The 25,698-nt window shown below is 40.3% G+C and overlaps 2 protein-coding genes across 3 annotated transcripts in view; both read right to left on the reverse strand.

Moving 5' to 3' along the window:
• rcan3 (regulator of calcineurin 3) overlaps positions 1–17,421 on the reverse strand; it is a 40,426-nt gene extending 23,005 nt beyond the window's left edge. The window contains exons 1-2 of one of the 2 annotated variants that reach the window (XM_051385909.1): positions 17,251–17,421; positions 16,008–16,264 (exon numbers count right to left, since the gene is read on the reverse strand). In XM_051385909.1, the coding sequence (XP_051241869.1) occupies positions 16,008–16,217 (210 nt within the window). In that variant the 5' untranslated portion in view covers positions 16,218–16,264; positions 17,251–17,421. Of the gene's footprint in view, positions 1–938; positions 1,226–16,007; positions 16,265–17,250 lie in introns of those variants that run through there. The other variant, XM_051385918.1, reaches the window with a different exon arrangement.
• An 895-nt stretch (positions 17,422–18,316) lies between these two features.
• Positions 18,317–24,477, reverse strand: nipal3 (NIPA like domain containing 3). Its single transcript, XM_051385817.1, has 11 exons — positions 24,237–24,477; positions 23,832–23,900; positions 23,204–23,375; positions 23,014–23,073; positions 22,516–22,661; positions 21,341–21,437; positions 21,050–21,185; positions 20,740–20,828; positions 20,530–20,593; positions 20,105–20,199; positions 18,317–19,900 (listed from the first exon to the last, which is right to left on the reverse strand). The coding sequence occupies exons 1-11, from the start codon at positions 24,270–24,272 to the stop codon at positions 19,722–19,724; spliced, it is 1,143 nt and encodes a 380-aa protein (XP_051241777.1). The 5' UTR covers positions 24,273–24,477; the 3' UTR covers positions 18,317–19,721.
• Positions 24,478–25,698: the final 1,221 nt, after the last annotated feature.

Raw genomic sequence — 25,698 nt, forward strand, 5'->3', positions numbered from 1 at the left:
AGACCATCTGTGTGGCCTTTTAAGCCCCGAAACTGGCACGTTGCAGTGCCAAAGGTGGGGTCCCAAGGCTCACTTTGAACACATTAAAGTGCAACTGCTTTCCTACCCTGTGACTGACAGGCCCCGCATATCGAATACCTGTACCTGCCCTCAGGACAAGTATGACTGTAGGAGATGTTTAATTCAGTTAATGAGTTTACAGCGACCTAAATGCAGATTATCTACGCTGCATTTTCTCGCTTGGATTATTTATACTACAGTATTTCAGCATTATCGTGGTGTTTGTATAATAATTCTCTGACATTTCTAATTTGATTATTCTTTTCCATTATAAAAAATAATCCCTAACCAAGTGCACCTGCAATGCTGCTGGGATGAAGAGAGAGCAGCGATAAAGAGAGAGGGAGAAGAGGGTCTGTTCGCCACTGCGTCTAAAAAAACTGCCTCACTTCTTTTCCCTGCATGTGCCCTGCATGGACAATTCCAGTCATCACACCCTCCCATTCAACTTGCGCATCATCTCCCAACACCTCACGCTCTGAAACTTACACAACGACACAACAATTGGTGCATTAAGAATCTTATTTCCCCCCTGTGTGTCTCTCTGTGTGTGTGTGTGTGTGTGTCCCATTCTTGCAGTATCAGTCTACCCATTTCTGAAATTCATCCAGCGTCAATCACTGTGCCCGTGCGCGCGGCGCGGGACGTGCGTCTTGGCGAGCTGCGGCTCCCATTGATAAAAATCCTCGTCTGAGAGAGAGAGAGAGAGGGCTGCATTCAACGTCACCACCAAAGACATGCATGCACTTCTACAGGGCAGCGTGCGGTCGGTCCCGAGCACAAAAACCGCTGCACAAACCACACCACAAGGGCACAACCGTAATGATTAGTTGCAACGTGCGTTTTTTTTTTTTTTTTTTGGGGGGTTAGAGCCGTACCTGCAGTTTGTCTGATGTAAACACCTCGATGTCTACTTCGCAGGCGATGATGGTCACCATCTCCAGTTTCATATTTATCGATGGCATTCCCTTTCGTGGTTGGGAAAAAAACCCGAAATGGAGTACAAGTCTCTCTCTTCCTCCCGAGCAGGTCGCAGAGAAAGAGTCAGTCGGGGTTTTTTTTTTTGTTTTTCTGTTCCTCCAGAAACTTGAGGTTACGTCCAGATCTGGTTGGTTTTCATCGGCTGAGAGAGTTGCTGCTGGACTCCTCACTGCACTGACGAGAGTGATGCTGCAGCAGCCGCGCAAACTCTGCCTCTCTCTCTCTCTCTCTCTCTCTCCTCTCCCTCTCTCTCTCTCTCCCCTGCCCTCCCCCTTGGGTCCACATTGACGTCATCACCATCTTCACGTTCGTCGTGTTTTACGCCACTACAGTGCTTGACGAACCGTGCACTGCAGAATTCACGGGGCCGGTTTATTCCGCTTTTTCTTGTATATTTTGTGTATTTCGTGTTCAGTGAGCTGCTGGAGAAAAGAAGAAAAAAATAAAACCACATGTGTTACAGCCGCTTTCAAAAAAAAAAAATTCAGTTCATCAGCCAAACACTGTACCCTGCATGTGTACATCAAATGGTACCAGCATCACTGGCACCCCCCCCATTCAGACAGATGTTAAATTTGATGCCTTTTAATGATGCTTTTATACACATACAGTACAAGGAACACAGCGCCGCAGGGGGTGGACACAATACCAGGGACATCTCATAAGTCAAGTGTTATGTAAAAGCCCTACAGTAATGTATCATGTTTGCTTTTTTAAGGGTTTTTTTCTTTTTACAGAGAGTTGTAGAGGCCATTTTGAGGGCATAGTGGCAGTGATAGATGGACAAAATAATAAAAACAGCTAACAATGATGGAACCTAATACATGTATAATAACATGTATTACAATCAATGTTAAATCAACGCCGACACAATCACACAAAAATCGAACATTACAATGATTGTATGAGTGCAACTAACCATCATTTTTATTGTAATTCATCTGCCAATTGTTTTTTTCTCTTAACTAATGCTTCTGACTATTATATGAGAAATTGTATCAGTCCAGTGGTTCCCAACGTGTTTCTCAGGACCCTCACAGGAGATCTTGGGATGATTATTTGAATACGAAATATGCTTTTTGTTTCTGAAATACTGATGTTTTGTCTCTTCTGGTCTCAAAAAAGTAGTCAAATGAAAATCAATCTTTAAATCAACTCAGTTTAGGGATAATATCCTTGTGATCAAAGTACAACCATATAAGAGCTATATTTGAAAAGCTGCTTTACTATATAATATCGGTTTGTATAAATCATGAGCTAAAATGACTGGCTCACCGACAGACATCCCCAGCACTGCGCGTTCCTGTCGAGGCGTAATTGCATAACCATGTCTGTCAGCTGCATGCTCCGGAGTTAGTGCTGCCTTCAGTTGACACGGTTTATGGCTTCATGGGCTTCAGAATAGCAGACAAACAACGTGGTTATATGACGGTCACGCTGGCGGGCTCAGTGCCAAAGCCAGTGTCTCCCTACATGCTGTTAGCAGATATAGAAAATTAACAGACGTCTGATTTGGGCATCAGAGTCTTCAGGGTAGATGCTTTGTTGATCCTGGAAAGACTCTGATATGAAAACGTCTTAGTGAGCTCTCCTGTACTTTTAGTGCTGACTTGTTGATTGGAGATTAACTGTACCGTGGCTCTATATCACTCACAATAAAGCAGCTGATGAAGCCGACTGTACCACTGCTGCCACGGCTCCTTCCCTCTTAATTATCATGATACAGTGCGAGTTTCCACTTCAGCTGAGGACCAATCATTAAAAAAATTCCCACAGACATTAAGCCATTGCATAATATCTTAACAAACCATGTCTTCTTTCCATCACTCAGATCATCTCTCTCTCTCCCCCCCTCCCTCCGTTTCATAATAATAATTGCCTGTCCGGCCGAGACAGCTAAGTCCCCTATAAGCCATTAATATTAAGGCTCTAGGCGGTGAAGGCTATTTATGTCTGTGTGTGTCAGGCATTGTCCACGCAGTGCAGACGGAGAACATGAGTGAGATATGTGAGGATGACTCTGACATTCCTCCACCACAGCATCAGTCAGTCACCCAGTCTGGAACAATCTGCCTCCGAACGCCAAAAATGCCACATATCAGACACTGAAACATGTTGGCCTGAGTGTGAACAGCATCGCCAGCTGCTTCATCAGCTGGGAGTGAATCTGTTTTATGCTTTCAAGTCCGGATAGTAAGAGTCGGCAGTATAGAAGATGTCACTTGACAGGTCGAGATATTTTTTCAAAATCACCCCCACAGCCCATTAATCACAAGCTCAGAAGTGATAAAACAGTGCGCCTGTGTCGCCTTTTCTTTTAAATCCACTCTGTTTTCTGGAATCTAATGTAGTCTTAGCTTGCCAAACGTTGTGATCATTTATTTATGCCTTGTTGGAAAATTCTCTTTTCACTTGCCCCTATTTACAAAGCCTTGGGTCAACAGAAGATGGTAGAGATTCACTGGATTGCTGAAGGAAACTTCAGCTAAGCAGATGCTTTACTGGTGTATCCTGAATGTCATTCTGCCTGTACATAGCCTCACATTTAATCTGGACTAGTTTAACCTAGTCTAACATGATCTAGTCCAGCCTATCCCACTCAAGTGTTACTGCTGCACTGCTGTATAGCAGTGATTCATAGGAGCACTTGTACCCAAACTGATTTAATAAAAAAAAAAGGGGAAAGGAAATTAAACACACAAATAGATTACAAATTAATGCTGGTCTTTAGTAAATTTACTGTCACAATAACATGCTAGCTACAAGTGGCTCACAGTTTTCACTTCCACCTGAGTCACTTGTAACATGCGCCAATTCAAAGTGCTCTCAAATGAGCAGAGAAGTTGAAATAGTTGGCTAAAAGAAACAAACTGATTAAACATCCAGCTTCAAGTGCTGTATAATGAATTGATAAAATGGTTGCTTAATGTTAATGAAAATAAATTACTAAAATAGTCAAATATAATAGATAAATGGATACAATTGTTTTGTTATGAATAAATGATTGAAATGGATAAGTTAAAACATATCGACAGATGGTAGGAAAAGTTAAAATGATGGATAAATGGTTGATTGATGATAATGGATATAAATGACTGAAATAGCTAAACTGAACACTGAGTAATAGTGACACTTTAAAATCAATTCAATTGAACGTGATGTGTCGATGAGGGGTTCCTTTAGCTGATCTATAGGGTTGTGGGGGTGTGTCTGAAGAAAAAAAAAAACAGTTGGGAACCGCTGCTGTGTCCAGTGCACTGAATGTATACTTTAATTGGTTTTGGTTATCAAAGCACGGTGTCGATGCACTCCTCTTCCTCACCCCTTTTGTCGCTGCTGATAAGTAGGATGGATCGCTTTGGATGATGAAGCACTTCTCTTCCTCTCTGGCCTCATTCTGCAGCTCTCCTCCTCCTCCTCATTCTCAATTCTCTTCTCCTCATTCACAATTCCCTCTGTTAGAGCTCAGCCAGCACGCCCCTGAACAAGGCTCCATGTACGACAAAATAACACGTTCTTTATCTCTTTCAAATAAGAATCTGTAACTGAGAGGAGAGATTGCTAATTTCTTACAAAATGAAGATGATTATAACCTTTCAAATGCTGCCACCTCATAAGACTTGTTAATAACAGCATTAGTAGGTGTTTTACTTGAATATTAACAATTATTTTAAATAGGATGATGTCACTTTTTCAAATGGTTGATATCTTATTTCTGGAATACATTTACAATGTGTACTGCAGTATACTGTATATGCATGTTCAAAGCCAACCAGTGTCTCCAAAGCTTACTTGACATCTTCTCATCTAAATCTTGGTATGAAAACAAATAAATGTATTTCCCAAAATGTGAAATATTCCTTCAAAGAAAATCCAAATGTTTCAGGTCTATATTGTGTAGTGATGCAGTGAAAGTCACAGTGAAGTTGCCAGTTTTAAAGTTTGTTGTTGACAACAAAATATAGAAATGCATCATGACATCTAAGTTAAATTCTTTGCTATGCTTTTTATTTTTCAATTAACCTCTGTTTCTTTATGTGCATGTAAAAATAAATGAATATACCGTACACGCAGCATAAATTCACAGCCACACAGTTAATCAAACAGTAGAAATCTTGGTATTGCAGAGTCTCTAAAGTGCATGATGCACTTTATAAAAGATGAGAAGAGGAGGAAGCACAGAGGCAGCAGAGATGCTCAAAGGGTGAGACGCTGTGTCTCAGACTCACTGACGAGCAGAATTTGTATTCTGAAGTTGAGCTCTGCAGAGGAGCAGGAGGGAGGAAATCAGGGCAGTGGATCATCACAGTGGGCTCATATACGCATGCTCATATTACACACATGTATGTTAATGCACACCAGCACACACAGAACCAAACAATGCAACGCATTAACACAATGACAAATAAATATTTCCAACAAATATATACTGTTTTTGTGCTGTATCATCTGTGAATTCACAGTGAACACATGCACATTATTAAACATTTACATCACTACAAGAATTCACCCAAAATAGAAATGCATGAAAATAGTATGGCAACAGTTCTCGCAGACACGAGTGATATGAGCTTTGTTTTCATGTGTATGTGTGTCTGTATGTGTGTGTGGCAGCAGAAGAATGGAACGAATGAAAATAAACTCAGCCACTGCAGGCTTGCAGATAGGCTGCGGCTGCACTATCCTCATGATCTTCGCACATGCACACACACACACACACACACACACACACACACACACACACACACACACATACACAAACACACACACACAAACATGCATCATCCCTTCATTGCCAACCTCTTGTTACACCAGGCTAGCTCGCTTGGCCCAGCCAAACCAAACGCTGGTGCCAGCGCCAATGCAGCTGCTGTAATCTAGGCCAAGCTATTTATAAAGCAAGCAGCCAAGTACAGGCGCAGGGAGGCAGGGGGAGACAGAGGGATGGTAGGATAAAAGAGTGTCTACAGGGCAGAGAGACAGATCTACAGAGTGTAGGTGAGAAAGAGCGGGGGAGAACAGAGAACCACACAGAGGCGAGATGGCATAGAGGGAATAAAAGTAGTGAGGGTGAGTGAAAATAGAACGAGACACAGGGAGAGAGAGCGAGAGAGAGAGAGAGAGAGAGAGAGAGAGAGAGAGAGAGGGGGGGTCCTGTCAGGTGCAAAAGGACAGCATGAATACCTGAGAAAGAGCAGACACCAGCCATCAACTTTAAATGAAGTAGCCTACATCAACACTCCTTCAACACTCCTGAAATTTGTTTAATCTGGTGGTTTGGATTCTGCAGACAAGCTGACGGGATGAAATGTGGAGGAGGAATGGCCACTCCTGCAGCGCTCAGTGATTTGGATGTGAAAAATGTTGACAGATAAGTTTTACATGACTTCTGGCAATCAAGCTCTAATTAATAGTGATAGACGACTCCCAGAGGCCAACTCTTTCCCCCTAATTAACAAAAAATGTGCCTGTAATCATGGGACATTTGTACATGAAACTGTACAAGACCATTGACTATTAATATAACATTGGGGTCCAAGATTAGACCAAGTGAGAAGTGTTTCAGTTATTTCCCATGAGAAAGTTTGTCTGTTGTCTGTGCTCTTCTCACTTGTTTGAAGTGGGCGGGGCTCAGGTAGAAAAAGGTGATGTACTTCTGAGCACCAATCAGGATTTAGCAACATTTGAATCAAAATCTGATCACAGTTGTCACTGTCAGTCAAATCTGATCAATTTACACACTCAGTCCTAATGTAGCAGATTAGCTGACCCTTTTTGAGTGTTTAACTCTTAATAAGTAATTGAATTTTTGAATATTCATTTTCGAGGACTTTAACCATGGCTTTACACACTGAAGTACTGATGTACAATTAGTGGTCAAGTTGTCAGGTGAATTAAAGCATGGTACTCTATTGGGGTCATGGAGGTGCTTCGTATGGATTTCTGAAGTATTCACAGTTGTTTCATTATTTTTTCATCAAAATAATCTCTAAATGTATTAGTTTTGGAGAAGGGATGCACCTTTGAATAACAGAACTCAGCATATTGACATATATAAGGGCATAATGCAACAAAGTAGAACTTTTTTTTGTGCATGTGTTTATACAAAACATTATTCTATAAAGTTTACACAAGTTTGTTGTTAACAGTCACTTAGAGACTGTGTGTGGATCAGTCACAGTTTGCTGATCCTCAATCAGTTTATTAAGGTCAGTACTAATACTGTCAAACTGATACTGATCCACTATTAAGTCAATTCAGTGTTTAGATGACTGACAGATTTTTTAAAACAGTTTTGATCATCAACTAATTATTGAAGTAACATTTTCTGGTTCCAGCCTTTGAAGTGTGAGGATTAGTTGATCCTTTCTGTGTCATTGTAAATTAAATACCTTTATTTTATGGTCTGTTGGTCGGACAAAACAAGTTATCTGAAGAAGTCAAAACTCCAGACTCAGTATGGAAAGTGGTGGTAGCATTTTCCCCTATTTTAAGGTATTTTATGGACTTTATATCTGACAGTTGCAGCCCTGTCCAATGTATCATCAGTAAAATCCATGTAGGCCATGTAGAGATGCACCGATTCCACTTTTATGCTTTATGTACTAGTGCTTTTACAGACAACAACATGGGAGCTGACAGACACCATAGTATGTTTTTGGTTCACAGCCCACATCTGGTGGGCCACCAGCAGTTGTTCAGTGTTTTAACCTAGTCCAGCAGCTTAGGAGCTGGAGAGATGAGCTGCTGTATAGTTGTGTGAGCGGAACAGAGACAGAGGGAAAGGATGGGGGATGAACGAGGAAGCACAGAGGGACACGTGCCGATGGTTCCACTGATTGGTTTGCTTTGAAATCAGGTCAAATCGTTGGATGGGTTAGGCGGACTCTCCGACCCGCATGCAGGCGTCGCTGCTGCTTGAATACCAGACACAACAAAAAGGGAGAAAAAAAGGGGGGGAGGGGAGGACCTGAGGCGGTCTCAGAGCTTCGAAGACAACATAGTGCTGTGAGAAGTAGGTGCCATTCTGAGGCATACAAAGAGGGAGAAAGAAATCATCTTCACCAGAGGATAGTAAGAGCTCTCTATTCTTTCACTTCAAACAGATCTAGTTTAAAGACATGTCATCCTCGTGGCAACTGAGATGAGAACAAGTGGTGAAATGCTGCGATGAGATTGCAAACTTTAAAGGATGAGGCAGCCCTATAAGCAAACTAAATGAAAAGCCAAAAAGGGGTTATGCTATAGCTTCCAGATCTGCTTCAGACAACCCATCTGCCACCGGAGAAACAGACGCTCAAATCACAGGCACCCAGACGCCATTAACGTGGGTACGGGTTGTCAATAAGCAGAATGATGGAGACGATGAGACGTAGAGAGAGGGAGATGCAAACAGAGACAGACTTAATTGACAGTGAAGAAAAACATTCATGGGAGAAAGGAACAAAATGAAAGATCTAAACAGGAATAAACAAGAGCCGAAGAAAACCAAACTGAATCGGGGAGAGTCACATACACAATTGTATTTCCTTTTTCCATCAACACAACAATGAAAAACAAGTGCCGAGAGAAAAATGAACAACAACAGACTGTCAATAGTCCTTTTTTGTACATGACAACGGGCAGAAATTGATTTGGATGCCGGTCTCACCACCTCTATTCTCATAACTCCATGGAGCCACCTCACAGGGAAGCGGGCTTTGCAGACTCACAACATTAAGACGTCAACAAAGTTCTGTAAGTAAACAATAAGGAAAGAGAAATAAAAGGCAGGAATTGACTCAAACTGGAACTAGCACTGTACAGGGAAGTATAATGTCTCTATTCACAAGTAACTACTTTCAAACTGGTTCTCATAAATCCTCACAGTCCGATCAACTAAACGTTTTGTTTCCATTGTGTTTATTTCAGATCCTAAATTTTCACACACTCAATAAAAGCAATCATCTGCAGAACATCTTTCTATCTCATGCACGACTGTACTATTGTAGCTACGCCTCAAATCATGGGAGTCCATTTATACTCAGCATCAGTCAAATAAGAGATCATATTATGTTGTTGTATTGTGAACGGCTATTCTTGAAAGCACGAAGAGAACATTTCTTTTTTTAGACTGATTGAACCAGAAAATAATCTTGATTTAAATAGAATCACAGGAGCACGACTAAGAACAAATAACACAGTGGCTTACATAGCATCCTAAATCTTATAATTTCATAATCAGCCCTTTTGTGGTAGGCGAGGATGGGGCAAGATGAGTCTGTGGGCAAAGTGAGACGTCTCTCTTTTATCAAAGCAACTGTACACAAAACCAAAAATGTATCTCATCTCCCTGAAGCTGTAACTCTGAAGGTGTGGGAGTCGTAAGAAATGCTATTTTATCATGATGAGGCTGTAAGGATGTTTGTCTTTAAATAGATGTTTGATGTTTATAAAGTACAATATGACATATGTAACTGAGACTTATGTAAATGGATTTGATCAGCTGCGTGAAATTACTTTTCAAAATTACTAGGTAATTAAATCACATTAATGTATTCAAGAGATAGCCTATTTTTAATATTACAATTATTATTAGTGTATGTCTCCCGAGTACAAATACAGAAAGACACAGGAATCAGCCTCCTTATAGGATATACAAAAGAGCAACTAATAAGAGCTATATGAGAAAGTATGACAGAAAGTGATGGTTAACATTTGTCTATAAAATGTCTAAAGGACCAGTGTGTAGGATTGACTTAATTAAATTGACATAAGGGCACTCCATCCATCCATATCCAAATGGGAATACGCTTTTATCCCCTATTTTCCCCTTTAGCTGTATCTAAAATCCTAATTTATTTAAAAAAGGTCCCTAAGTAAAAAGTCTAACTTTCCCACAATACAATGCTCCACATTTTATAGATGCGAAAATGACCAAAGTGACAAAAAATCTGCTCACAATACAGTAAACAAGAGTGTCTAGTTATATAAGGAATACTGAATGAGTGGACAGGGGAGTGATTTCAGACACAGCCTTTATCATAATATGAAAAGCACAGGTGTTACTAATAACATTAACAATGGCTCTGTACTGCCATGACAGTGTGACCGTGAAGCAGCATGCACAGTACCAGGACTCTGAAACTGAGGCAGCTAAATGGATTTCCACCATCACTCATTTTGATCTTTTACACCTGTTCTTTTCTTACTATCACATATCAAAATGTCTTCCATGGATTTCATGAGTTACATAGCTGCAAGAGCAGCGAAAGCCACTTCAGTGGAGTGCAGGCTGCATATGAGACTGCAGGTACGCCTCTGCGTCAGCTGATAATCAAACAGAAGCTAATAGTGGAGCTGCTGCGGTAAACTTTAATTTCATCTTTTCACCTTTTCCATTTGGAAATCCAGCCCCAAAAAGCCTACATAGTCTACATTGTTTACATGTTGTTGGTACATGTGGTGTTTTGTTCATGTGCTGCACAGGGCTGTCAATTCAAGATGGCAAAAGTGGCTTGTTGCCAGGCTGTTTTGCATACCGAATAGAAATGAAGTGGGGTTGACTGGCACATCGCCAATTGAGTTTGGAGCATACCAAATTATCAAGGTGTAATTTACTTTACTACCTTATCCCCTTATCCTTTTTAACTTAGAGTACAGCACAGACACAAGGACTTCATAATAATAGATGTCAGCCCACCTTGTTATATCTGCAACCTATGTAAAGGCTCTGATTTTAATGGAAAACATTGTAGCCTCCAGCTGACATGATACAGACAGAAGACCTACCTCCTCTTCCTATTTATATTCATTATCTTGTTTATTTATTTTGTTTTTTATTGCTGCTGCTGGTCACAGAGTTACCAAACAAAATGTCTTTGTATTCCTACAATGACAATAAAGTGTCTTATGTCTTACTCATCAAAATGCAAGGCGTAATGCAGTTTCACAGAGAAAAATGTAAAACTGTCATTGCAAAAGAAAATACTGTCATTTTGTCAAATGTGAAAAAAAAAAACACTTGCACCCTGAGTGCAACAACAGCTCAATTCAACCAAATTGGACTTTCCATTGTTGTCTGCTTCCCTTGAATTGCGTTTTTGTTTTCTTCTGTTTGATAAATAAAAGCAAAACAAGCACGGCAGGTCGGTGAGACAACCCCAGTCAGTGTACCAGAATAATATCCAGGCCGCAGCAGGAGCAGAGGCCAGCGGCACTCACTCACTCTGCACTGCATCATGTCTGACCTTCAGCCTGCCAAGCACCCGCTCCCTCACGTTCACCCCCCGGGACCGACACCCAAAAATAGACTGTAGTCTGACACATGCAAACATATCACTACCAGCATGCATGCCCACTGTATGTACATGCGTTGTGTGCGCACACATACACACACACACACACACACACACACACACACAGACACTCACTTTACATCTCACTTTTCACCCTATCCCTTTATCACGCTATGTTTAGTCCCTGATGTGTTTCATTGCTCCGGGGTTGTCTTACTTTATCGCCTGATATACGTGAGTCATATTATCAAACACATTAGACTGAAGTGGGACAGCTGTGTCAACCAAAGCGACTTTTCATATACTTACAGAACTATATCGCTGCTACCCTGCTAATGCACTGCTAACAGGAAGAGTTTGGAAAGTGTTTGTAGGGCTTCTGCAGTAAAGAGTCCAGACAAGTTATCTAGTGGCTACTGCAATAGTTTTGGTTTGATGTGCTATATACTATAAATCTCTCACCCTAATACAATAGAGGTAAATGGAATTTCAATTGTGTTGCTCCAAGCTTTGAAAAATTCACTTTCCAGAAACAATATCCTTGTCACTCTGCACAATCCATACAAAACACTGGGGGCTGGGGTTTTCCTTGGAACAATTTCCCACTAAAGAACTAGTGGTCCGATTGAAATAGTCCCCATTAAATCTGTTGACAAGTGTGTGGATTATCTGCAATCGAAAACCAGCTACCAGAGGTAAGCTAAACACACTCCAATAAAGGTTCACAATAAGAGTTGGCTTTTGAAGATTTTACTGTTAGCAGTTGGAGAAACTGTGAGATACCATATCGTTAGACGAAAGATGTTGTAAAAAAAGAATCACTACACTGACAAGAAAACTGGATTTAAAAAAGTATAGACTGTCAGATTATGTATGATTAAGTATTGTCAGTGAAAGATCAACATCACGTCATTATAGCACAGTAATTAATCTCATAGAAATACACAGTCCACAAGAATTAAGTAGTAAAAAGAATAAAATACATAACAGTTAGCCCAACAGTAAATTAACAGGTGCTTAGAATTAACAACACATTAGCCTAACACAGCTAATAGCTAGCTCGGTTAGCAGTAAACACATTACAGAAAGAACTAAGCTAACAAATTACAAATCAACAATCACAAAACAACGAGGGGAGACGTGAAATAATGCCAAATTGGATCATGTAAAAATGTAATTTAGCTAGACAGCAAAGTTATGTTAACTGTAAGCAGTGACTGCTACTTCTAACTGCTGGTGACAGACCATACAGAAAGCAGCATCCATGCTCTTTTTTTGCTCTTTGATCAGACTGCTGCTGATTTAAATAAATCTTAGACACTGTGTGAGCAAACAGTTGACAATTTACACATCCAGAACACAGAGCAACATTAGCACTCACTTGGAGTCATGTTTATGGCCACCCCACAAATGCAAATCCAATATTTGCTTATGCCACTTTCAGCCCTGTTTCACTGTGTTCATCAGCTTGCGTCTAACTTGAATGACAGCAATCTGATGCTAGGCATGTAGTGTGCAGTGGGTTTATATAAGCTTTAGGAGGCCCTTGCTGCAGCTGGAAATTAGGTTGACGAGGGTCGTGAGAGTGGACCAAAACAGTAAAGTTTGGGGTCGTAAAACTAAAACTGAATGGAACTGCAGAGTCAACTCACAATCCTCTGAAGGTTGTCACTATGAGCAACCCCCATACATTTAATAATCTGACACATAAATATTGATTTAGTGCAGCTTTAAGCTGACATAATTCATTTAGTATCATCCTCTAACAATATATGGAAGCAACTTAAAGACATTTTGTTTGGTTTTCTGTTGCCTGTCAGATAAAAACATTTTGCTTGGTGTTGTATTAGGCTTGCAGCTGAGGCTTGCTTGATTGCAGTGGTTATGGATTGAGGAGAGTTCAGTCTGACAGCAGCAGGAGCAGCGATGAAAGCTTTGCTCTGTGCTGATTAGCTCTGATATACAGTGGGCACTATGAGGGACGACTCACAATGCCTGCTTACTTTGCCCACTCGTACCTCTGTGTCTAAGCCTCTCATTCCTTGTACACACTTGTTTTCTGTGGGGGCTGTAGACCATGAATCATATCAAAATTAGAAGACACACTGGCTGCAGCTGTGTTCACTCTATGGTGCCAATGTTAATTGTGTTCATATAATGAATGTAGTTGACCATGCCTCAGGCCACAGTGAGAACAGAGCTTCTAAGGAAGCTAATCAGAGGTACAGGCCTTTTCTGAGTCAAATCTGAAATGACTCAGATCAGATTCAGTGCAATTTGATATATTCAAATAATTAATAAACTACAATATATTTCAGATATGGTGGGGAATAGAATGATTAAGTCCTGGACTTATTTCTATCGTGGTGTTTACACAGACCACCAAACTTACTATATCAAAAAGGAGACAGGGATTCTATAAGACATGACATTAAGGAACATTAGAAGATAGGAACTAAAAAACTAGAACATTTAATCATATGTAAAATGATCGATACAATTTCTTTCAGGATGGGAAATAAAATTAAGGATATTATCAATCAAATGGTTTTTTTTTTTTAGATTAATGAATGTATATTTCATCAGCTAAATGGTCTGAGGCTCAGAGTGCGTCCAAACTTAGCATAAAAAGATCAATTGTACCACTAGCTTTAACCTAATTGTTACATTTTTCTGTAATAATGACACATGGCGAATAAAAAAACAATACCCATTTTATATTTTAATTGAGAGACCGATGATTTGAGCTCTATGAGAGATCATCCAAACCATTGAGTGCAGCGGCACCAGCCCCTCTTTTAATCATGAGAATTAATTTTAATTAGTAAATGAATAATAAACCCAATCATTTCAGCGGTGAGGTGGGCTGATCTGACACTGACCACAGCTGAACCTCCAAAAGAAACAGAAAGCACTTTTAAGACGTCCCTTCATTTTACCTAAAAGCTGGTCAGGGGAAAAAAATATTGCAGATAAAAGAGAAAAGTGTGCCACTAGGTTTTACTTTCTTTTCACTAATGCAGAAGAAAGGAAAAGGCTTTTACAGCTTGCTAAGAGCGTCTTATAAATATGAGGGCACATGTCTCTCTCTACCCCCCCCCCTCTAAAAGAGCACAGTGTGATTACAGAAAACAGCCCATCCTCCTCCATGCAGGCCTTTGAGAGCAGAAACAGAAGGTAATGTCGGTGCTGGAAGGGAGCCAAGAGCCCAAAGACACAAAAATGTAGGTTGCCATGTCCCTGTTCTTCACTGAGAGGATGTAGTCACTGAGCTTAGAGATGTCAGGTGTAGAGCGGATAGGAAAATGCAGAAATTTAGCCATTCCAGAATAAGTTAGACTGTGTAAGTGAGTGTAAGTGTGCAGAATCAAACAGCAAACTGCTACAAGCCAAAAACAACCTATAAAGTCCCCCGTTCGTGCTTTTGAAAATATCACAAGCAACCTGTTTTTTTTTTTCATACCTCATCTCTTCCTGTCTTCATTTTTGAAAGTTTAAATAAATGTCAAAAGTTCTATTTTTAGTGAGGCTCATTTAATTGAGCCATATGGTGAACAATCTATTGACACGCTCTGACTGAAGGGTGCGTGGGTGGCATTTCCACTTAAAAGCCGGAGTGTGAATTGTAATGAAGTAAGGAGGCAAAAAAAAAAACTAAAAGGGAGGGAAGGGGGCAGACTCCATCGCTAGGAGCAATGGGTGTACAAACAGCAACCTCACAAAGCAGGAGTGATTCATTTAAAAGGATTTTGTGCATGCGCCACATTTAGCCTCTGCTGAATTTACATACATAGAGAGGATAAATAAAGAACGCTTAGGAGGGAGACGGAGGGGTAATATTAAAAGAACGGAGGAAGGAGAAGAAAGTTAACGAGCAAGCGATCAAACAGACAGAGGAGAGAAGAATGTTATGAAGACGATGGGGTGGATACCTTTTAGAGACATGGATGGATAGACCTGACAGAGGATGATGCCAGCTGGAAGGATGGAGGGATGGTAGGGCAGCATAATTGGATTAGAGAGGCAGAAAATTAAAAGTATTTTCTTTGTATCCTCCTCCAGAAAACAGGATCCAGTGATCACAAATGTGTTTGCTCTGAGGAGCTGTGACAGAGAGACACTACACATCCTACAGAGGCTTTAATAGAAGATATACAGTATGTGTCTGCAGGGGCACAAATGTAACTGTCTGTGTGTACATGGGCTTTTGTATGAGGCCTGCTGCCACAGCTATAAAGCATGCGTGGGCATGGATAACACACTGCATCATGGCAGAATGAGTATGGCGATGAAAGGCTGACTGTGGCTCACGATTCTGTGCTAGTCATGTTGCAATCCGCGACCCTTCATTCATGTTCCTGGGGAAATATATAGCAGCATCGGGATGTGTGTGTGTGTGTGTGTGTGTGTGTGTGTGTGTGTGTGTGTGTGTGTGTGTATGTATGAGCAATCAGCAGTGCAGCTTGAGACTGTGATAGGACTTCGACAGAAAGGAGCAAAAGCTGTGGATGACATCATGCACTTGTTGCTGGGCTTTGAATCTCGGATGAGCTGACACATTCAGCCGGATGACTCAAATGTACGCAGCCTAGCGCACCAATTCACAAACACACACATGCACACCACACACACACACATACAGACACAGCATCCAAATTTGACCCAGAAAGTGAGTTTGCTCGTTCTCACCCTGTGTACGTCCTCTTCAAACACGGCTTCATGGACGCTGCATGCAAAGAGGGCTGTGGGGAGGTCGCTCAGATCCATCATCTCCTCCGCCATGCCATCCTGATCTGTCTCCCCAAACACCATGTCCTCTTCCTCCTCCTCGTCCTCCTCAGGGTCACTGCTGTAGGCCTCCGAGCCATTGCTCCACGCCTTGGAGCTCTCTCGCAGCATGCTAAAGCCTTTTTAGACAGGCAGGTTGGGTTCACCGAGGCTGGGAACTGGAGAAAGGGGAGGTTAAAAGATTGGAAGTTGGGAGACAAGGTGAATATACCGGCTGGATGTTTGAGTGAAAAAGCAGAAAGAGGATGAGGTGATAGTGAGACACTGGTGCATTAAGATTATTCATTGATTATTCTTTTCACTTTGGATGAACCTCCTGATTATTCTCTCGATTCACTGATTGTCTGTTTCCATAAAAAGTAAAAAAATAGTCAAACCCGAGGTGATGTTTTTTAATTGTTTGTTTTGTCCAACAAACAGAAAATCTAAGAGAATCTAATAATATTCTCATTTAAAATGCTGGAAGCAGTGGATCTTTCATAATTGCTTAAAAAAATGTTGCTGTGATAATTTAACAAGCTGGAAAAGAAAGCAACACGTGGGAAGAAAAAAAGACCCTGGTTGAAAAACACTGGTTATAAAAAAAGAGAAAGGGGTTATGCTGACCCCTAACGTGAAACTTCCAACAATATACTGGGGATAGAGTGCCACCTAGTGGGACATTTAACCGAATGAAGCTTACCACCCATATTTTAATCAAAATACCATCTGAAAATCCACCTGATCTCAGTTATAGGGAGACATTAGGTATGGATACTGATTATAAACCAAAAACTGCATCCTACTGTAATTTCATCTCTGTACAATGACGTGCAAATAGAGCACGCTGAATCAGTGACATCAACAACATCACACGTCTACAGTATAAATGGCCGTAGAGGCTCGTGACAACAATGTTTGCATCGCGTGTACATCAAGGAAACCCTTTGCGGAAAGAGCTCGTGCAAAATCTCATGACGGGCGTTTATCACAAAAAAGTAACAAATTATCTCGTGAGAACACTGTGTTTTACAAAGTAAAATCCCGTTTTAAGCTACAATTAAGAGATAATTCATACGAAAGTTAGCACTGAGTCATGGCTGCACGCGCACGGGTGAAGTTATTGTTTAAATTTTCCCTTTTTCGTCGGTTTTAATTTACTCACCTCACTACTGTCAGTGACAGCGGCACAAACGACCCATTGCAAGCGGACTAACAGCAGGTATTTACAGGTGACTTTGTTTAATCAAACAGACTGAAGCTGTTGTGTTTTTGAAGGCGGCTGTCAGATACGTCGGTGTTTGTTATTACTGGATTATTGGAGACTATTTGATGCAGCCTACTCCGGTGTCAGGACCCCGCAGGTGAGACCAATGAGATGCCGGCTGAGGCTCGCGGCGACCAATGAGGATGCAGCAAGGGGGAGGATGGGGGAGGATGCTCCGATTCAAGATTGGTGGCGACCGAGCAGCGAAGAGGCACATAGCGGTCTGCTGTAAAACTGGGCTTTTAATTTGACAAGGACGTCCCAGAGAGCCACACCGAACAGTCTGTTTACCAACCGACTCTCTTACCAAGCCCACTGTGTAAAGATAGTGAGGTGGTCGCATCTCTACAGGCTTTTACAGTAGGCAGATACAATTCTCTGGATCCACCTGTTGCACACACAAAAGGTACTTACATGAGTTTGTTGTTGAATTTTTGTTTACTTTTTTGCAATACTTCATTTTCAGGCAACATGAAGCAGTGAGGTTTTAAAAAGAAACCTAGGTAGGTCAGTACCCACCAAACTGCATACTGGATTACAGGGTTATAATGACTCCACAAACAATGCTAAATGAATTAAAGTGTTGTTTTATGGCCACAGATTAAAGAAAAATAGCTTAATCACCTCCATCCCTGAACCTTTATGGAGTGTATGGTGTGCAGTTCCTAAAGTAGACACAGACTGTACTCGAATACAGCACTATGGTAAATAAGTAGTTATGCAAGAAAAAGGCCAGGGCTTGTCTGGTGAGTGACAAGAGAAAACAAGGTTTGACTACCAAATCCCAACAACAAGCATGTGCCTCTGGCTCATCTTACACAGCGAGCGCTTGTTCAAACAATTCTGTGATGAAAAGATTACTGAAAAAATAACAATAACAATAACAAACATATAATCTTGTGCAAGCATCTCTGCACATTTCTTGCTAATTCTGATTAACCAAAAAAAGACACATGACTCCAAATACACCGAAACTAGGTAATGTTTACTTTATATGACACCAGATTGCATAAAATGTACAATGGAACAAGTTTGACTTTTACAACATCAGTGACTGTTTTAAAGGCTGTTCTGGTTCAGTTAGAAGGCAGTTTTAATAACAAGACAAGCTTCTGTGACGCTAATGTACTGAATACTGTGGAAAGGCTCTCTGCTTTATTAACACTGTAGAAATCCATTGCCACATATGCAGAGGTGGAGTGTATCCAATTTGCGCAGCCATTCATTCATTCATTATGGAGTAATAGCCGTTTCACTTATTGCTGCATTGTCTTTCAGCTTGTCAAATTTGACGCACATTCGAAAAACACTGTACCACAAAAAACATGTTAGCAACTCCACACTATTGGTTTCATCTTTCTTCATTTGTTTGTCATCAGAAACTTCAAGGCATTAAGTTAACAGGGCAACCAAAATAAACAGTATTTAAATTATTTTAGCCAAAAACAAAAAGGCTTTTTACAGTGGATTACACCTTTTTACATACATTACACATTTTGTACTCTAGTTGTACAATTTATCAATAATTTCAAGATGCAAGCGCGATTCACTTCCCTTCTATTTGAGTCATCTGAAGTGTTATCACCTTTCTTTTCAAAGATTACAGTTGCCTCTGTATAACTGAACTGCTACAGTGATCCTTCACTCACTAGGTGCATTATTTATCCAGTGTACAGCTACTTTATAAAAAGCACACTAAAAGAAACATTGAAAATTAATAAATACATTACAATAAATTAGAACAATTGCAAATGTTTGGTCATGTCAGGAAAAGAAGTAATACAATGAGATTCCAAGAGAATTGTGGAGTGAAACCCTCTCATATAAGACAGATATTAAAAGTCAAAATGTTCATTGGCAAGTCTTCAGAAAAGGTCTGCAGCTACATTATATAACATTGGTTTTGAGGAGTAACTCAATGGAAGAACAGATCACTGCATGTTCCCATTAACGAGCGAATGGGAACAAAACTGCTGGAAGTGAGTCCTTACATCTCAAAGCTAACAGGGTACAGGCAGTAAGCGTCAAGGCACAACACTATCTCTGCTGTCAGCTTCAGGTTTCTTTCATTTTTGGAATGAATACACTCGACATCTTTTCAAAAAAAAAAAGAAAAGAAAGAAGGAATGCTTCTCAAGGTTACATTTTGGTTTAGATGTGTCATAAAGGAAAGCATGTGGAGAGGAGTGTAAGGCAGAGTGAGAGAACATCTAAAACACCCAGTGGACATCCCCCGACTGGGCTGGAGGTTGGTCTTGTATATATGTGAGAAGAATTGAACATACCCAGTTTGGCCTTTCAAGGTCCTTGAAAAGTGTTGGGGAAAAGGGGGGGGACCAAAAAAAAAAACCCATTAGAAATACTCTGTTTTAATCTTTCTTTAAGTCAGGCAGGTCATGGGATGCATCAGTGGATCTAGAGCTGACTGGTGGCTGTTCCATGTTGACTGGTATAGTAGCAGGAGCCACTCCATCGTTGTTGACCAGGGCTCCATACGAGAAAGAACCATTGAAGTCTACCAGGCCTTTATCGTGGATTGTTGGGACACCTGACGATGGAAGGGTGTGGACAGGTAAGATATATTGTTCAAGTAAGCAACTGCAAGTTAAAATTACCTTGTTAAATAGCGTGTGTGTAATGGACTTTATATTTCGCGTTTAAAGACTGACCAGGCATTTTATCCATCTTGCCCTGTATAGCTTGAAATCGCAAAAGATACAATTTTCAGTATTTATGTAAAGTTTATACGAACCATTTGCCATATCCATAGTGACGTACGGCTCAAACGTCTTGGTCCTTTTCCTGTTTTTGGTGATGAGAAATACCCCCAGGAAACAGAATGCAGATCTGTACACAGAAGGAATCAGTAACAGGCTTCACTCAAAATAACGTTGCAAAGCTCAACTGCTTTTCACAATATTTCAATGTCAGTCATCACATATTCCCATAAAATGTCTGTTATCTATGTTATTTGTGTTTGGCTGTACAAATAATGTAAGAACAGACATTTAGACTTATACTAGGGAAAACGCAGCATGATACCCAATACCAGGACCCTGGAACTGATCAGCTAAATTAAATTAAAGTCTTCATTAATCGAATTATTGTGTGTGTGTGTGTGTGTGTGTGTGTGTGTGTGTTGTGCTTTTCCAACTGTGACATGTCAAAATGACTCACCCCAACAAAAACATGCAGATGTGAAGGATGTCTTCATTCTTAAACTCCAAGTAAAACACAGCTCCTGAAAACCAGAAAAAGAAGAAATCTTTGATGACTCTAAAGTTGTGTCTGCTGATCAGGCTCCAGAGCTCAACTCTTTGTTTCTTGTGTCAGCTAGTGATCTGTGTGCACTGGTCCGCCAGGTTCGGATTGAAAACAAAAACTCACCAGCTACCACGGCAAAGACGGTGGAGAGGATGTAGTTGACGCTGGCAATCAGACAGGAGTCATGCAGCTTACAAGCTTGAGACAGAAATCTAAGAAGACAATAACACAAAAAAGGGGAAACAATGATCACTGAGCAAACCTTATTGAAAGACCAGGACTGAATTCTGTTCACTTGTGGAGTAAAGAACAAAAACTTAAATAGCAAGCGGATGTCTATATCTTTGACATCACTGACAGTCAACTGCAGCCACCAGCTAACCACACTTTCCCCTCTGTTTACAATAAATACTTCATCTTTGATGTTACTCACTTGGCCTGGAAGACCACTGAAGCCACCATGCACACAAACATGACGCTGAAGATGGGGTAGTCAAGCTGCATGGCGCCCTCGATGGTGAGAACCAACATGCCTGAAACCGCCTTCACAGTAATGACAGTGACAGATCCTGCACCAAAGTCAAAAGCACAGTTAAATAGAGACCAAACAGCGTAGGTGCCTTTTGGACATTAAAAACATGGCAATGTATTCTAATAAACCACGGTAATAGCTTGACTTTACAGGCGGCATGAAATTGACTGGCTTTAATGCCCCGAGACTCACCCAGTAGAGAGACCAGCAGAAGAATAATAACGAGGTAGTTAGCACGGCGCTGTTTGTAGAAGTATAAAAGCAGGCAGAACGTGATGATCTCCAGGAGCTGTCAATAAGCGTAATAGCAACAATAAACGGAAAATTAATATTGAATCAACAAAACAAGCGCTGCAGTCATTGCCAAATTCAATAATAGCACAATCAATCTTAAAGCCAGAGACAAACATTTATGCTGAATAACAACACAGGTCAAGACAGCTGGGAAATGTGCTGTGTTCAATGTAAGTTTGTGGAGCAAATAATTAAAAACAACAAGAGAAACATGACATATAATCCAGCAGTAGACGCCAATTTAGTAAAGCTCATAATGTTTGGTTATGGCTGAGACTGACAGAGAATTTGATGGTCATTTTTATGGCTGCAGCTTGTCGTGTTGAAAAGGGAATATAAGTGTCACTCATGTTCTATTTGTAACCACTGTTCCTCTTTGCTGCTGCGATGTTTGGCATACCACTTTCTGTTATTATTTATGAGGACTTTTATCCCTAGCCACATTAAATAATGATGCAGTGTTTGTAACTGATGAGTCAGCAATTCAGGGAGTGACTATCTATCCTCTTCTCACCTCTGTAGAGGACGATGTCTTTAAATGTTATAAATATTTCTGAGACCTTGATTAAAGATGACACATACTGGTAATTGGTATTCCACCTAATATGACTTGCTTGTGCCGATCCCTTTGGAATGGTTTTAACTGTTGAATAGTCACCGCCTGAATTCCCGGTGTGTCAATTACAAGCTGCACCTGCAGGGTGAAAGGCCTAGATGCAAAACTCAGGCAAAGAGCTACAGCAGTCACAGATAGATCTTCACCAACACTGACATGATGGCAGCATATTTTCTTATCAGCCCTACAGCCACAAAAATGACCGCTGAGTTGATTTAACACCTATAGTAGAATCAGCAAAAAACAGAACATGGAGTCACAAAACCTGTACTGCAGGGCTGTGTTGCTTTTTGCTATTTAGCCATGTCACATGTGGCTGCTACACCTGAATCAATTGTTTCATATCTGTTTAGCAAGTGTGGAAAGTAAGCACATTAGATTTGAAAGCAGGGGTGAAATGAGACTGTGTATTGAGGCATATGCTTCTGTACTTCTTCAGTAAACAAAAATAGCTTACCAGATACAGGAGAACAGGCCATCCTACAATGTGCTTCACAATGTTCTCGGCTTTGAGTTTTTCATGAGAGTTTGGTCCGAATGCTACAAAGAGATATGTTCCTCCTATGGTTATGATACAGCCCAGGAAAGACAGCCCATAGCGCTCTGAAATAACATAGAGCATGAAATGACTCTCAGTTCCAGTGAAGTAGTAGTAAATGTGTTTGGACATTTTACATAACATGAAACAATAGAAAGACTATGCGATGTGCAAAGTAAAACTCAACATACAGTACAATTTCACTTTTATATGGTCTTACAAAATGTTCAACTAAACATGGCCTATACACAGACAGACTGTTTGACTGTAGCTGAGCAGGCAGTGTGTACAGCAATTTGACAAGAGCCTTGAGGCTGATTAAAAATTTTCATACAATGGAACAAGTCCCATGTTATTTGCATGCGACTGCCACTGCAACCACATCTTCGGTTACACACATGTGTATGCTGAACTTACTTGCAAAGTCCTTTGGCTTAGATTTCTCACGCAGAAAAATAAGGCCCAAAATTGAGCTTGCTGAAAACAAAAAGAGAAGCATTAGGCTGGTTCAATCAATGATTATACCAAATACTTATCTCCAAAGATCTACGTCTAACATATTAGTATATCAAATATTATTAATAGGGAACATGGAACAATTACTCACTAAGGACAGACACAGCATTAAGAGGTGCTACGAGAGCGAGGGGGGCGAAGGCGTAAGAAACAAAGTTGGCTCCCTCCCCAAGACAGGTCAGTACAAAACCACACCACCAGGTTTTAGTGCGGTAGAAGGCACGCGGGTCCTTGGTTCCTGCTAACGTCACATGACTGTATTTCTATGAGGGAGAGTTACACAGTTACTTGGGTAAACACAAAATCTACAACAGTACACTTCGCCTAAACCAAGCAAACATATTAAGCAGGCTTAAACCAATCAAACAAGGCAAAACGGTTTTAGAGTAGAGTTATTGTAAATTAGAAGTACAGAAAGGATGAGTAATAGGGCCACAGAAGAGGACACATACTGTGATGAGGTGATAACTGCATATAATTTCATTCATATAAGTTTCTGATAAAGGCTCATAGTAATAATGTAATGGCAGCGTAGCCTGAAGGGTTATTCTAACAAAGACACTGAAGCTATATTGACACAGAGAACTACATTACACACAGAAATTAGCAGAAACAAAACAATTTCATACAGAAGACTCATTTTTAAACTACTTTTTATTTTCAGGGTGGTTGGACACCAAAATAAGTCCATTTTAGGAAGCGTGTGTGGAGCTCTGTACCTGAACACTTAAGGAGATGCTGACAAGCACATTTCCAAAGATAGCAAGTAAAGTCCCGATGAGATTATCCTAAAGAAGAAAGACAGAAATATTTATTGAATTCGATTACGATAGATAAATGTATACAACGTGAAACATAGCTGTAGCTTAATACTTAGTCAATATATGATTTCCCTTCTGTATTTTCAGTCACATTATGTGTCACTGAGTCAAAGAGTTGGACATATTCGGGTTGTTTTGGTTTGCATTGTAGGCTAAAAGTTCACTCACAGAACTCTGATATGAGTATCTGCAATGTTTTGTGACAAGATACATCTTTAGACATTAAGAGACCCGAGAAGAAAACGTAAGTTAAAGTTTAAGCATTAACAGACGATTAAAAAGTAAAAGCTCAAAGTGTCTCACCGTGTAAGAGCTTCCGTCGGCTCCGCTGGTTTCCATCCTGCTCGCCTTCAGAGGCTGTTTATTTATTATAAGTAGTAGCCAGACATTCAAGTATAAGATATTTCATCTTGTCGCTGTGGCATTTAATATTTCTCACTTCTTTTTTTTCCGTTTTTGTCTGAAACTATGCTGTGGAAGACATTAGCTTTGTCAGGAGTATATCACTTCCGGATTGATTCTACCTTCTTCAGTCTGCGTCTTGACGTCACGCACGACAGTTACGCTTCAATCACGTGACCGTGGACAGTTTTTATTTTTATTTTATTATTTAATATTAATAACATGTACGATAACAATAACGGATAGCTCATGTTTGTTTTGTTCGTTTTATATTTTAAATAAACGAATTGACGTACAAAGTTACTCCCTTAATTTGTAATGGGTTTCCTATTGTTCGCTATATTCTTCAGTCTGCAATACCAATTAAAGACAGTAGGCTGCGCCATTGAGCTGGGATTGACCCAAGAGCGTTTACTGCTGAGGAGGAAGTTATTTATCAATTTAATTAGTACTCAAATGCCAGTAAATGTTTAGGTCTTATTTAGAACACTGATCTGATGTCATTAGCCAGACACCTTGAACATCCTTTATATCCATCACAACCCTACTATCTCTTCATGAATCGGGTGACTTCATATGAATAAAGGTTGTACCTCCTCACTCAAAAAAAAACAAAAAAACGAGTGATAATGACTATCTCACCATGGCATCATATTATAATCCTGACTAACACTGATGGCATGTTTTCTTCTCTCTTTGTGTCATTGCAGCAGTGAAGGAGGGACACAGTGTAGTACGTCAACAACAGTGTTTCAATAACAGGAGCTGTGGAACAAAACAAAGGCAGGTCAATGAAGGGTGTTAGCTGCTATTTTAAAAGACTACAGAGGGCTTTTTTTCAGATGTCAAAAGCAGCTTGAAATTATATGAACAACTGATGAGTCATTGATTCCACATGCAATATTGGCAAGAAATACGGCAAAGTGCAGCTAGTGAACACTAGTGAGCAGAAGCTTTTAATGCTAATTGGCAAGATTAAATATAAATTAAAGTTGGCAACTAAAAACATGTTTTGTTACTCTAGTCCAGTCTCAGTCCCCACTCATTTAAATTGCCAACCAGCAGAGGGGGTGAAACACCACAGATCAGCAAAATACCATCAGCTTATCCCACTGTGCTCAAATCCAACCCAAAACATTCATATTCTCCGTTGTCATTTGGTATTTGACATTTGGCATTCGATTTTGCTATTTGCCTGCAAAGATCTGACACTGTGAATACCTGAATGCATGCTTCATATGAAAGTATTAGTTGTCGTATGTAATTTTTTGGCAAAGTGAAAACCCTGTTTTTTCAGACTGGCATGTTAATAGTTTGTCTTGAGCAGCTCTTTGCTCAAAGCTGTGACCTGATGATTTCAGCT

This window comes from Dicentrarchus labrax, unplaced genomic scaffold, assembly GCF_905237075.1.
Source record: "Dicentrarchus labrax unplaced genomic scaffold, dlabrax2021, whole genome shotgun sequence".
NCBI classification, from domain to species: domain Eukaryota; kingdom Metazoa; phylum Chordata; class Actinopteri; family Moronidae; genus Dicentrarchus; species Dicentrarchus labrax.